General features: G+C 46.6%; 1 protein-coding gene across 1 annotated transcript; it reads left to right on the top strand.

Moving 5' to 3' along the window:
* The first annotated feature begins 13910 nt into the window (after positions 1-13910).
* Positions 13911-14545, top strand: LOC136464930 (uncharacterized). The gene is made up of 3 exons (XM_066463873.1): positions 13911-13980; positions 14115-14225; positions 14352-14545. Exons 1-3 carry the CDS (start codon positions 13911-13913, stop codon positions 14543-14545), a joined length of 375 nt encoding a protein of 124 aa, XP_066319970.1.

Below are 14545 nucleotides of genomic sequence, written 5' to 3'. Positions count from 1 at the left end.
CAGTCCTTCCACCAGATATAGCTTTCAGATCAGCACGGGTAGAGAACTTCGATGAAGGCAAGGTCGACGAAGTACGGGAGCTAGAAGTCAACAGCGCAGAAGAGAAAAGGCTTGATTCCTGCGTACGCACGGCCAAATACCTTGCTGTTTTGCGCAGGTACTACAACAAGAATGTTAAAGAGCGTTTCTTCGTGGTCGGGGACTTAGTCCTGAAGTGGAAGATGAACCAGGCTGGTGTCCACAAACTCGCAACCCCATGGGAGGGACCCTACATGAGCAAGGAAGTCACACGTCCAACGTCTTACAGGTTAGCTCATCTAGACGGCACGGACGTACCGAACTCATGGCACATCGACAAGCTTAGACGATTCTATGCTTAACCACTGAGATATGTACTCTACTTACATTTTCGATTTATTTTCATAAAGCAACTATGATTTCACCGACCACTCTAATGTGTCACTACGAATTTTATGGATATTCTGACTTAGCCAGTACAAGCCGACCACCACTCCTTCTACGGTTTTCGGAGCAGGTCCTGTCTCCGGTTCCTCCCAACACGTGCACGGGATCCGCTCTCTATGTTGCGGGTGATTGGCAGGTCCCTCCTGGTTTGACTTGTCTGTGTCCACGTGTGCACAGGTCATGTTACCTCACACTCCGACCACATGCCAACCAGGGCCGCACAAACCCCTCGGGATGATGTGTCGAGCAAAACGGTACAACTAAACCGAACGTTAACACGTTCCCACTTAGTTACACCAACAAAAAATTTCAAGCTTAAACACGTTTTGTATAAAGCAAACAAGCTTGTAATGATATACGGTTACGTTATTACAAGCTTGCCTGAAGAGGCTCAAGTTTACAATAACACAACTATGTCCTCCTTCTACAGCTCTAAGCCTATTACATTAGCTGGTCGGCGAGCAGGGCATTTACTGCTCGTCGCCTCTGATACCCTACTCGAGTCTAGAGGACTCTTGAGCTAATTAAGCTGAAGGAGATGGCCCCGCCGGTGCCTGGCTGGTCGAGACCGCAGGCTTCGTCGGTTGGCTTGCAGCCGATGGCATTTCTAGCTGACTTGTCGATGGCATACCCTGCACAGGTGTTGTCCCACCTCCGCACAGGTTAATATCGCCAATTATCTTTGACGACAAGTCCAGCTGGGCCGTTCGAAGCTCTTCGGCCTTGTCTGGGTCTATCTCCTTCGGGTACCCAGCCTCCAAGCGTTTGAGATCGATCAGGGGGTAATGAGCACGCACCATGCTTAGCACATGGGCACCCGTGTACTCACCCGCCTCCTTCACAAAGTCTTGGAACCATCCCCATGCTTGCTTGCATCTCTCGACCAGTCCGAGCTAAGGCGTCCTTAGCTCTTCCTCTGTGAGCGCCGGGTCGATAAGGTCGAGGACGGGCACAATGCCAGTTGCCATTTCTTGGCACCGCTTGCTCCACGTGTCCCGCTCCTCGGTGGCCTTAAGGCATTGTGCTTTCCAGTCGTCACGCTCCTTGATCACGGCCTCAAGGTGCCTCTTGGCATTGACTTTCAAAACTGAAAACAGTGCAAGACATCAAACGTGATGATACGACAAGGCAATGTGGGCAATTGTATGAGAAAGGTGGTCTAGAGTGCTTACTTTTCAGGTCGTCCTTCATCCTGTTAGTGTGGTCTTGGAGTTCCGACTGGCGGCGTGCCAGTTTCTCGTTGTCCTCCTTCAGGCGACCACATTCTGCAAGCGCACGGCTGTTCTCTCCCTGGAGGCGGGTCACTTCAACTTCTAAAACCTGCATTACAGCTATTACTGTCAAAAACAAAACAACACAAGTCCCGCACTTGTTATGATACGGTGAAACACTTACCTGTTTTCTCCTGTTCTTTGCTTTGGAGCTGCCCGACCAGGTTTTGGTTCCGTGCCTCTTGGTCTGTCCTCTCCTGGTCGGCGGCCTCAAGTTGGCGCCGTAGGCGCTCCACTTCAGCCATCAGCTCCTTGTTGGTCATCACGATTCCTTCTATCTGGTCGAAGCACCTTTTGCGGTATCTTGCAGTTTTCATCAAGTCCTGCACACAGACAAGCTACGTCAGACAGTTCGACTACACAACAGGGTCAAGGACTAAAGCCAAATATACCTGGACTTCAGTCACCAGATGCTTGGCTGCCCGTTCGACTCTTAAGGTCTCTTCGACCTCTGGGATTTCCTCGTGCATAACCCATTCGTCGTTCTGATAGCGCGATACATATACATGTTGTCGCCTATCTTGGGGACGGCCCAGGACTTCTTCTACTTCGTCCTCTTCAGCCTCCTGTTCGGGAGGCGGCACTGGTCCGGCGTTGGCAGACTCCACGACTACCACGGCTTTCCCACGAGCCATCGCGTCGGCAACCATGTTTCGGGCAACTTCTGGCTGCTGCCCCTCGGCTAGATCCAGCTCCCTTGGCGCCGTGGTAACCGCCTCGTCAGGGTTCGTGCTTGGAGCACTTGTATTCTGCTCGGGGACCGGCGTCTGGTTGTCCGCCTGCTGAGGCCCAGGCGGAGTCCCTGCCATGGGCTCCTCCACGGCTGGTTGCTGAGCAGTTGGTCCCGCCGTTGTTGGTGAGGACGTTCCGCACCCAGCTAGCTGGTCGGGGTTTTCGGTGGACTGAGATCTAATGAATTCAGAGACAAATTTAGACGACAATAGCATCCAGTATAGTTGGGAAGCTTCCATCAAAAATATGGATACTTACAGTTTCGATTTGCGGAAGGATGTGGCGAAGGAACGTCTCCTCGACCGTCCCTGCTCAGCTTGCTCGGCAGTTCCCACCGGGATTTGATCAACCTCCGGTACGGGCATCGGAGTATGATGCGGTGTGTTCCCTTCGTCGGTCCTCTGTGCAGCAGTGGTCGGTGCTGTGACCACTGCTGGTCTAGAGGAGCCACCCTGCTCTGTCGGTCCCACCTGCCTTCTCTTCTTTCGGGGGACGAGCCGGAAGATGTCAGCATCGTCTGCTTTGTCGTCCGACATGGGGAAGATGGCTTGGCGCCGTTTGCTGGCAGCCGGATGCTTGCCAGCGGCTCTGGTCGAGGCGTCTTCTACGGTCTCGAGTACCGCCCAGTGAACGTCGTCGGTCCTGGTGCTGGTCTGGGCGGCTGGTCCGGTAGCTTGTGGCTATTCTACACCAGGGGGAGGCGACACGAACACTCCCGCCCGGTCACGGCCATTATACTGTGACACAAAATGAAGGAAAAGACAGTTATTTTTCTTGATACAACATGACTCTACAGTTAAAAGGAAGCGTCATTTACCTTTGGGGGAGGTCGAGCCAGCTTGAAGGCGTGCTCGATGGCGTTCAGTGCAACATAATTCGGATCGGCCAGATTGAACAGCTCTCCAATCCTGGCCTTGATCTCCGTCTTGTCGAGCGGCTCTTTCTTGGTCCTTGTCGGATCCGCGCCACCTTGGTATTCGAAGCCGGGATGAATCCTTTTCTGGCATGGCTGAATTCGTCGGCTAATGAAGTTGCCGACCACGCTCGGGCCATCAAGCCTTCCCCACGGGATCATCCCGAGCAGTTCGGCTATCTGTTCCAAGTTCTCGGGTTTCTCCGACCAGCTGTTCTTCTTCTCTGGAATTAGCCCCACGTCGCACAAAGTGATGGTGTTCGGCTCTTCACGGATGTAGAACCATTTCTTGTACCACTCGTCCAATGAGGTGTTCCAGGGACAGTGCAGGTATTGAGCTTTCATGCCGTCACGCAAGTTCAGATAGACGCCTCCGGCGATCTTCGAGCCACCACTTCCCTTTTTCCGAAGGCAAAACAGGTGGCGAAAGAGGTCGAAATGGGGCTGGAAGCCACCATACGCCTCGCAGAGATGGATGAAGGTAGAGACGAGAAGAATCGAGTTGGGATGCAGATTGCAAATCCCAATCTCGTAGTACAAACAAAGACCCTGAAGGAAAGGGTGCACTGGAATCCCAAAACCCCGTTTGAAGAAATCTTCAAAAACCACAATTTCACCTGGTTGTGGATCGGGGAACCTTTCTCCTTCGGGTGCACGCCATCCCGCAAGTGCCTTGTTGTGGAGCACTCCCATGGCGACGAGGTCCTCGATGGTCTGCTCGTTGCTCCGCGACTTCCACCATTCCTTCGCCATGACCCCGCCTTTCTTCGGGGCGTCTCTCTTCGCCATTAGTTCGTCCTTACTAAGTGGGTGGATGCGGGAGACCGAGGGGATTGGTGATGATTTTTGGGGGAATAGGGTTCGGCAGGAGGAAGAAGAAGGTTGCGGCGGCGGATGACAATGGGGAATGGTGAGGGTAACTTACCAAACCTACATTATATAAAGCAAAAGGGCACCGTCGTTTCGTTCACCCGAGAATATTGGGAGTCGTGCGCACGCGCCGCAGACGGTTGTTCACACAACCTCGAAATCTGCGCCAATAAACGCGCTCCTTCGTTAACAGTGTACGCGCCTCTTCGTTGATGGTGTAAGAGGGCCCACACTGACACACCTCAATACAGGTGTCAACCGACTGTTTGCCAAAAAAAATAATAATAAAAAATAAAAATAAGAAGACAGAATGACGTACTATACCTATTTACTTTTTCGACCAGACGTGTCAGACTGGTCAGACTGGACTTGGCAGAGAGTAGAGAAAAATAAAAACACCAAATAATAGTACAAAGCAGCGCACGCGATCGGGGACTGCCCTGACCACTACTGTGCTCGGGGACTGCCCTGACCACTACTGTGCTCGGGGACTGCCCTGACCACTACTGTGCTTGGGGACTGCCCAGACCACTACCGTGCTCAGGCACTGTCCGGATCACTTTTGTGCTCGGGGACTGCTCCGACCACGGTTGTGCTCGGGGACTGCTCCGACCACGGTTGTGCTCGGGGACTGCTCCGACTATTACCGTATTCAGGAGCTGCTATGACAACCGCTGTGCTCGGGGACTCTCCTGACCACTTCTTGGAGTTTTGCTCTCCTCGGCTACATGTGATTTGTACTCACATACAGTTGAGAGACATTTATTTGGACTTTGCTACAAGGCTCATACTTCGCCTTCCAGCTAGGGGGGCGACTACGTCGGTACGATGCACCTGCCGGTGTGTCTTGTTTGGCATGTACGGCAATTGGATTCTTAACTTCAGCGGAGTTTCTTTTTTAGACCCTGGCACCACGTGCCTGTGTCACCTACTACCAGGCTCGGGGACTAAGTGGGCACACTTCATCTTGCGGTGAATGTGTTTGTTTAAATCGACCCCTGTGCTTTGAATGATTAAAAGGATCATTAATATGCTCGGGGACTGCCCCGACCACTGCTTGAATAATGATTCTCCTTGGCTACATGTGATTTGTACTCACATACAGTTAAGAGACATTTCTTTAGACCTTGCTACAAGGCTCATACTTTGTCTTCCAGCAAGCTCGGGGACTACGTCGGTACGATGCACCTGCCGGTGCATCATGTTTGCCTGTACGGCAATTTGGTTTTCAACTAAACTATGAATTCTTTTTAGACCCTGGCACCACGTGCCTACGCCACCTCCTACCAGGCTCGGGGACTAAGTGGGCACACTTCACCTTGCGGTGAATGTGTTTGTTTTTCGACCCCTACGCTTCTGATGTTCAAGAATGCTATGCTTCAAGACCACTTACATTTCTTTTCAGAAATACAAGTGGGCACACTTCTCAGGACAGAAATCTTTTCTTTTTTTATAAGAGCACCATACATTCTTCGGACAACCTACTTCTCCGGTGATGACGGTGGTCGGAGGCGTCAAGGTTCCAAGCCTCGCTTGTCGGAGAAGATGAAAATGGCGTGTCGCAGCATAATACATGATGCTCGGGGACTAGCTGTGGGGGTATTAACCCCTATACCCTTGCGGCTAAGCTTGGGCTGGACCGGATCAATGGGTTCAGTCCACCCGAAAAACGACGTGCGGCTCGGTCCACCTGATCGGAGTCCTGCACAAGGAATCAAGACGGATTTGGCGACCAAGCAGGATCCTGGTCGGTTAGAATAGGAATCCTTGTCCGGCCACATATGGCAATTGTAACTGACTAGGATTAGTTTCCAGATCTGTAACCCTGCCCCCCGGACTATATAAGGCGGGCAGGGGACCCCTCTAAAAAACATCTCTCATTGACATACAGCAATACAAATCAGACGCAGGACGTAGGTATTACGCCTTTTTGGCGGCCGAACCTGGATAAAACCTCGTGTCTGTCTTGCGTCACCGTCTTGTTTGGGGCTTGCGCATCTGTCTGCCGATAATCTACTACCTTGGGCATACCCCTAGGTAGACTGCCGACCATATTTCGTCGACAAGGGCCATAGGCTGTAGAATTGGTTCTAGATGCAAAAAATGATATTTGATTATTAGCTTTAGTCATGTTTGAGTGTGATGGCGTATTGTAAGTACTATGCTGATGGTTGAAACTTCAATTGAGCATTACAACTTCTATAAATATGTCTGATTTATTCCAACTTCTACATAAAGATTGCACTAAAGTATGGAGCGGCATGAGTTCAATGTCCACGGAATATTTTGGCATGGAACACATGAGCTTGTTTCCCACAAAGAAGGCATTAGTCCCATGGGGAATTTCTCTGAATCCTGATATAACAATTTGGTTATAGTACTGTCAATGTTTTCTGTACAGGGTGAAGTTTAGTGAATGAGCTGCTCAATATAAATTAAAAGGATTAGTCCTCTCATTATTTTGTTAGGCTAACTTGGATGTACATGTAGATGAATTAAAAAATTAAACGTTTCAGTAGGTGTTTGAAAACATAGTAGAGTAAAGGGATAGCATTTACTGTTACGTCTTGTGTGGGCGATGGGCGTTGACATGTTGACCTGTCGGGCTACCATCCCTATGCAAATTTAGGCATTACTACTGTTTCTAGCATTTGCAAAAGAATTTAGGTGAATTTAGGTGGACATCAGCATAAGGGAACTATGTTCGTACAGAGTATGTCCAGACTAAAGGGACGTATAACAATTGCATATATTGTTTTTATTAATTACACAATAAAATGGTGACCGGCAGCGGAAAGGAATCCGTGCTAACGTCACAGCTTCATTTAAGAGATTCACATAAAAATAACCAAACGACAATATTTTTCTTCATAGTTTAATCCGAAAAACACTCATGCATAACAAGGTATAATAGGTCATGTCACGCATACTATAACTACCCCATGCTAGCATATTATCCGTGCTAATGATACAGACCTCATTAAGTCTAAAGTTAATTCAATCAAATTTGAAGTAGTTAGCTAATTGTGTTTTTGTCAAATCTGTTTTTTCATAGCACTGAACTGTGCAGTGTTTTTGCTTATACGACAGGACATTGCATGAAACTTTTTTGGCATTAGCCCCAATATTCTTCTATTCTCCGGTTCCTTAAAAGTTACTTAAGTATCAACTGTCCTAAAAAAAATATAGCAACTCTCTTACAAAAATTACTACATACTTCCTTTCTGCATCCGAAACTGCCAGCCCAGACTTCGTATCAGTGACCTGCATGACGGCAGCTGCTCTTTCGTTTTGTGTCCACAGCTCCGCATTAACACATTGCACCCCAGATTTGTGAGCACAGCGCTCACTTCGGATAGAGAGCCCGGGCCTGTCAGTCCCAGCTAGCTTTATCAAGGTGCAGTGAAGGGGCACGATGCTGGCACAAACAGGTAATTGCTTTTCATGCTTCAGCAGTTAAGCTTGGCTTTCGCTCCATCAGCTAGCAGCTGCAACATGCAGGAAAAAAAAATTCAGGAACTTGAATCAATCTAAAAAATCTAGAAAACAAGTGTGCATGGAAATACAGGTTCATTGCGGTAGGAACTACTCCTCTTGAATCATAAATATGCCTGCTTATATAGTTACTCACAATGGGCCCTGATGCATCTTCAAATTAAAAAGGAGGGGACGGATGATGGTTGAATCTAGGCCATAAAAAATTAAACTAATATGAATCTGTCACAGTTGGTTTCTCCTAAACTTTGGTGACTCTTCCATGATATGAAGATAAAAAAAGGACATGTTCAATCCCCTCCGAGCTCCAAAAGTTGATAATCAGGTAGGCATTGGGTCATGAAAAAGCCATGCTTAGACTGTTGAATGTCAGTCAAATGGTTTGCACAACATAGATTCACAAACAAATGACATTGACATTGTGGTATCTATAGCCAAAACAAGTTTCACTCAGAAAAAAAATCTAGTTAGACAACCTAGATAAATAAAAAATGTCCGAAAAAAGAAAATAGCATCTAGACAAAGCACACAGGGCAGTGGCAATTCAATGGCCTCCATGCTTCAGGTTGTCTTTATCATGAAAACAGTCAAAATAGGCACCATACCTCTGACCTATTCCAGAGTGCAGAACCTAAATTAATTCAATGTATTTGAACCAGAACGATGGCAGTTGTCAGATAATATCGATCAATCTACCTCCCTGAGGACAAATGAAGGTAACATGAGAGCAAGCTTGCAGTGAAGGGGCACGATGCTAGCACAAACAGGTAATGGGTAGAGAGAAACTGCCGCATGACAATGGTTCTGAACATGAACTTCCGGTCAGTGCAGCAATAAGCCAGTACTCCAGAAATATATGTGCATATATGCAGTTTCCTGCTACCTGAAACAGACTAACATTCAGAAATTTGTAGTTCATCTGAGTCTAATGATTGAAGGCACACAATAGAAAGGTAAGGAAGTTATTTACAACTCTCCAGTGCATCATAATTCAATATTCAAATATATTAATAATTATAGCCCAAAAGAAACCATTTCAACCATAGAGTACAGAGCTTCACTAAAACTAAGCAGACTACTATAATCATATGAAAAATAATTCGAACTCTACTATCACTAAAAGCATTGGTAAGCTGGCATCGTAGAACCGAATTTTGAACTACATGTGTTTTGTCGTTTTGATCCACATGAGAAGGCTCTGATAAATCGTATTCAAGCGAGGAGGTCAGCATGGATACCTGGCTTGTACCATGGAGCCTAGCTGGGTTCGTATAGAGTTTGAGGGTCAGGAAACTATGAGACATTTAAGAAACACAAATCAGATGATTGATATGGCATAGAGAAATACAAAGCGCACAGCCTAATCCTAATTAAGTAACACCAACATACCTTTTTTTTAAGATTAACAGCAGGATACCCTTTTTTAGGATTAGCACCAGGACACCTTCAGCAAGTTATAGGCGGTCAATCTGAAATATATTGTTAGTAAGAAGAGCCTGCTGAATTTAGTGTATGCATGGCACTGAAATTTGGAAACCATATGTAATATCCTATTTAAGTAACACCAGCATATCTTCTTTTTTTAGGATTAACAACAGCATACCCTTTTTTAGATTAGCACCAGCACACTTTCAGAAAGTTATAGGCAGCCAATCTGAAATGTATTGTTGATAAGAAGGGGTTGTTGAAATGTATATGTAACAATAGTGTCATAATTAGATGTAGAAAGGGAAAATCGAGGAATCAGTAGGATTTATATTAGAATCTACTGTGCATCGTACTGAAATCCGTACAAATCATATAAAAAATGAAGCAAATAATCTGAAAAACATCATATTCACATGAGAGCCCTAGAAGTTGCTGGGATAGAATCTAATTTGCATCATTCTGAATCCCACTTACTGGTATTAAGCAAGTAAACACAATTGAGAAAAGTATCATAAACTCGTATAATTTGTATCATCAATATAGGAAGAGGTTCTCGTAACTGTGAACCCAATCTAAGACAACTCGTATAGGAAGAGGTTGGCAGAAGGTAAAATGCCATGGTAGATGATATAGTGCACAACCTATCAGAGTTATGTGGGATGCACAAAAGCTAACATCAGCAGGAATTACATGAACTGAACAACAACTGTTATTAACAGTAAGCATTTTACCAGAGAAAGGAAGTCGTGATGCGACTATAATCATGAAAGGACTAAGCAAGAAACCTAATACACGAAGCATTATGTAAAAGTTAGAATATGCATCCCGGAAATTATGGCAGTAAGTTAAATATTTGTAAATTGGGAGATTGAGTGGAATCTAAGGCCTGCATAAATTTCTTATAGCCCATATTAAAATATAGTAAGGAACCTAATATAGTAAGAATTATGTAAAGATAAACTGTGCAATACAAAATTATGACAGTAAATTAAATCCATACTTGCACCTAGATAATTTACCTTGGCATGTTGTGACGGTATTGGATGATCACACTTTACCATAACTAGGATATGAAACCCTTAATAAGTACACCTCTGAAAATGAAGGAAAACCGTAAGCACTACGCCAAATTTAATTTGTTCAAGAACGTATAAAATGCTTATTCTGTGATCCTCGTTAGAAGGACATGTAGGTAGGCACGCCATATGCAAGCAATGATCTTTCCAATAACAAATGAAAATAACTAATTTGACTGTGATATATGTGTATCTTTTAATCTTAAAAGTAACCTAAAATTATGGAATAGATCAAGTAAGGAGAACCGAGAAGCCCCACCTAGCACTGATCTTTTTTTTGACGACTGTGGTAGCAGCTTGTACACACGTATCATCTCCCTTTGGTCTTCTCCATCAGCAAATGAGCACATAGTAATTTAATGAAAGACAGAGGAAACTTGTGAAGAAGAGTGTACAACATGAGGGGAACTGTTGACCATAACTCTATCTAAGATAAGCAATACCTGGATCTGCTCGGGTTGGAGGCATCGTGGTCCGCCGGTGGCAGGGTCGCCGGCTCCTGGGCTAGCGTCGCTAGGTCGCACGCGCTAACTGGTTGCTGGGTTGCCTGCGCCTGGGCTGGGACGCTAGAGGTTGACATGGCCGTCATCGAGCGCGCCGACAGCCTGGGTGCGCCGTTATGGTTTGCCCACTTCAGGCCTCCCGTGCTGGCTCGGCACAGCATCGGGCCGCCGGAATCGGGAGGAGGGAGCGGTGGAGCGAATCTACTGGGAGAGGCGAAGCGCGTTAGCAAGTCGAGGTGGGCGGAGCTAGCGGCTTCCCGGCGTCGTAGTGACCAGCGCCAGCGTCGCAACCCCAGGGGGAGGGGTGCGGCGGCGCTGCTGCTGGGGCCATGCAGGCCGTGGCGTGCGGCGGCCAGGAGATCGCAGGAGGGGCTGCGCTCCGGTGGGGGGACGCGCAGCCTGCGGAGGTCGCAGGGACGGTGGAGGACCTCGATGCCGTCGCCGTCTTTCTTGCTCTTTTTCTGTGGAGTACGGATGGAGGGAAGGGGCCGCCGCGGCCACCGGCGTCATAGCTTGGCTGGCTAGGAAGGTCGTGGCAGTGGACAAGCAGCGGCGGGCGCCAGGACCCAAGTGCGAGAATCCGAAGGGCGACGGCCGAGTTGCGTGACCGCGAGGGCGGACTGGATCGGGAGAGCAAGGGTGCGGGCGGTGGCGTTGCGGAGGGGAGGGGAGGGGAGGGAACAGTGGGAGAGGCGGCGGCGGGTTGGGTGCGCACATGGGGAAGGGAGGGAGCATGATTGGAGGGGGATGGAGCGTGATTCGAGGGGAGGCGAGGGAGCAGGTGACGGGGGACGTGGTATGGCACGGACGGAAAGAAGGAGCGACCTCAAAAAAAAGTCGCACAAAAAAATAGTCTTATTTTTGTTCTTTTTAGTTGTATGAGATTTATAAAGCATGAATGATATATCCACTTAGCACGGCAGAACTCCTGCCTTTGGTTTATAGAATAACAATACCATATGCCTGATTGGTGTATAGTATTTGTGCTATGCTTCTCCTGTTGTGAACGGGGCTGGCTGCAACCATAGGTCAAAGGAGTACCTTTTATCTGTAAAGTCACCACCGTCAATGCATTCATTTGTAGTCAGGGCTAGCTGCGACATGTTTTGATTATAAAATTTGGTTGATCATGAACATAAACTTATAGGTTAGACAGTAGCAAATCAGCATATTTAATTTGTCTGAAATGATTGGGCTTGTCTTCCTCACCCGCTTTTATATTTTAACTCTTTTTGCTATTCCCAACCAATGTGCTCGTCTGCCATGTTCGGTTGTTCATATAAGCCGGCTTATAAGCTATGGTATAATATTTTTCTCCCCTAACAAATCAATTGTACAATAGCTTGTTCGTTTGGTCATATTTGGCTTATAAGTCATGGCTTATCAACCAACGAATAGTATTTTTCTCTTATACCAAATCAGCCAATAATATTTTCAGCCATGGCTTATAAGCCAAACAAGCCCAAACGAACAGGGAGCAAATTAGCACAAACGGATTATAGACCAGCCAAACAATGCCATCGTCTGGCGAATTAGAATTAGTTCATGTCATTTTATTTTTACATCCAATTGTTTTTGGATTCAGTGAACTAGTTTGCATTATGAATACTGTTTATTTAATTTGCGCTATCATGTAAGTTGAAGTATTATTTACTTTTGAATGAATATAAGTTATGTGTATCCCTGTATATTTATCTGATGGCCTGGGCGCCTGCTGCTGAAATCGGCTGGCTTGTCTTGCACTGTGTGATGCATGGTACTGTTGCTGAATGAACTTGTGTTCTGTGAATTTGGTTCCTTCGTTTCCTGCTACCTTTCTTGCTGGCCGTGAGCCAGCAGCTTGTCCTACTAGATGGCTGGCGACTACTGCTGCCTCTGGTGATGGCTAGCTACATGTTCCTCGAATGACTGCTGATGATTCTACCTGAAGGCCGGCTGCTGCTGACAGGGGCGAATCTAGCCTACATTACCGGGGTCGTCTGACCCCGATGATAGTAGAGAATTACTGTTTATCACAATCCATCAACAACGATGACCCCGTTATATAAATGTGATGACCCCGGTTAACTTGATAACTGGATTCGCCCCAAGCTGCTGATAGCCTGCTGCAGAATGCTACTACTACTACACCGGGTTTTGCCTGCATGCTACTGTTGGATGGCCTACTGCCGAATGCTACTACTCGATGGCTGCGAGGAGGGCTCGGCTGGCCAGAAGGCGGCAGCAGCCGGCTGGGAGTTGGTGGCGGCGGCAGGAACGCGGCGTCGGGATCGCGACCCTGTTGAAGTGCCGCGAGAAAAAAAAAAAGACCGACCAAATATGGACGTGGGACCTAAATTTGAATTTTTAAGTCATTTATTGGAAACTATTGAAGATGACATTTTTTTTCCTCCCAATACTTTTTTGGGAGTTGCAAAACTACATGATTTGAGGAGAAAAAATAGGGTAGTCTTGGAGATGCTCTAATAGACCACAACTAATATTAGCTGTTATTAGCTAGTTTTGTTCAGCTAGTGAAATAGTTGTTAGTTTGGTATTCAGTTAACAATTAGCTAGACCTATTAGAATCTAAGGAGTTAATTATTAGCAGATAACTATTATCTCTTTGATCCAAACAGGGTCTAGATAGAAGCTCGGAATATATAGGAGTATCTAAAAAGTCTACCTAAAAGTTGCTCTTAAAATTAGAATTAGAAAAATATATAGTTATTCACTGCCTAAACCTTTGGCGTAAAATGAAATGAGCAAAATGAAGTGACGCCTACTATATATTAACCTGCTGTACTGGGCCAGACATTAATATATCCTACTAAAGATGCAACATACCAGACCAGACCAGGTGCAATTTGCGTGGCAAATCCATATATAAGGTGTGACAGTCATATGGTCGGCATTAGTTTCCTGCCAAACAATGCTGCAATGCATAGTAGATTATTGTAGTATAGCACGAATTAATTCCTGCCAATGATGCACCCCGATGAGTAGTAATGTTTATCTTATCCCATAAACAATGCAACTATTGTTGACCATTGACTGTCGAGGGCTGCCTATATAAATAGACGCACATAGCGAGTGACTCCAAAAGACATCAGCTCACGATTCAAAAAAGAAAAAGAAAAAAAAAGAAGACATCAGCTCAGCTCTCTTCCTCCTCATAATGATGATCAATCGGTCTGCAGCCATGGCTCTGTTCCTCCCTCTCTTACTTGTGCTACTCTTGGCCACCGGTAAGCCTACGAATTATGCATTCGACAATTTAATTAGTAACACTGTTACTGGTTAAATTAACAGATCTGATTACTAGACCATACTACAGACACTCCATTTCACTTGCTCAGATAACTATGCTATATGTATGTAGGTGGTCAAGCCAACGCCGATGAGCCATCAACATCACATCGCGCTGCTCCAGAGCCGTCGGCGGCGTTGAAGGGCTACGAAACCTCGAGGGGGCCGCCGGCAGCAACCGGCGGTAATAAGAACATGGCCATATTACACATTTTTTATAAAGTCGTTGCGCATATATGCATCTAAATATATAATGCATGTAGCTGGTTCTTGGTCAAGCTTTTTAACTGAAATTCGTTCATCTGTAAAGGTCACCGTCACCGGGAGATCAAGATTGGTCCATGCTTCCCCAGCACAGACGGCAATGCTCTCTCCGACAGAGGCAATGCTCCCTCCTGCCTCAAGCGATGCACAAGCAAAGGCTATGCCGGCGGGCGCTGTGACACCTTGTCCGGCGGCCTTCCCGGCGACTGCTTCTGCCTCACGCTTGATGGCCGTGCATAG

Source organism: Miscanthus floridulus, chromosome 7 (assembly GCF_019320115.1).
Source record: "Miscanthus floridulus cultivar M001 chromosome 7, ASM1932011v1, whole genome shotgun sequence".
Classification (NCBI taxonomy): Eukaryota; Viridiplantae; Streptophyta; class Magnoliopsida; order Poales; family Poaceae; genus Miscanthus; species Miscanthus floridulus.
This window is presented reverse-complemented; position numbering and strand designations above follow the sequence as displayed.

Bases quoted from the DNA above. Each gene is read 5' to 3' on its own strand.
- LOC136464930 (XM_066463873.1), top strand. From the start codon at position 13,911: ATGATGATCAATCGGTCTGCAGCCATGGCTCTGTTCCTCCCTCTCTTA. The intron at 13,981-14,114 runs GTAAGCCTACGA...ATATGTATGTAG, and splicing joins TGTGCTACTCTTGGCCACCG to GTGGTCAAGCCAACGCCGAT. The intron at 14,226-14,351 runs GTAATAAGAACA...TCATCTGTAAAG, and splicing joins GCCGCCGGCAGCAACCGGCG to GTCACCGTCACCGGGAGATC.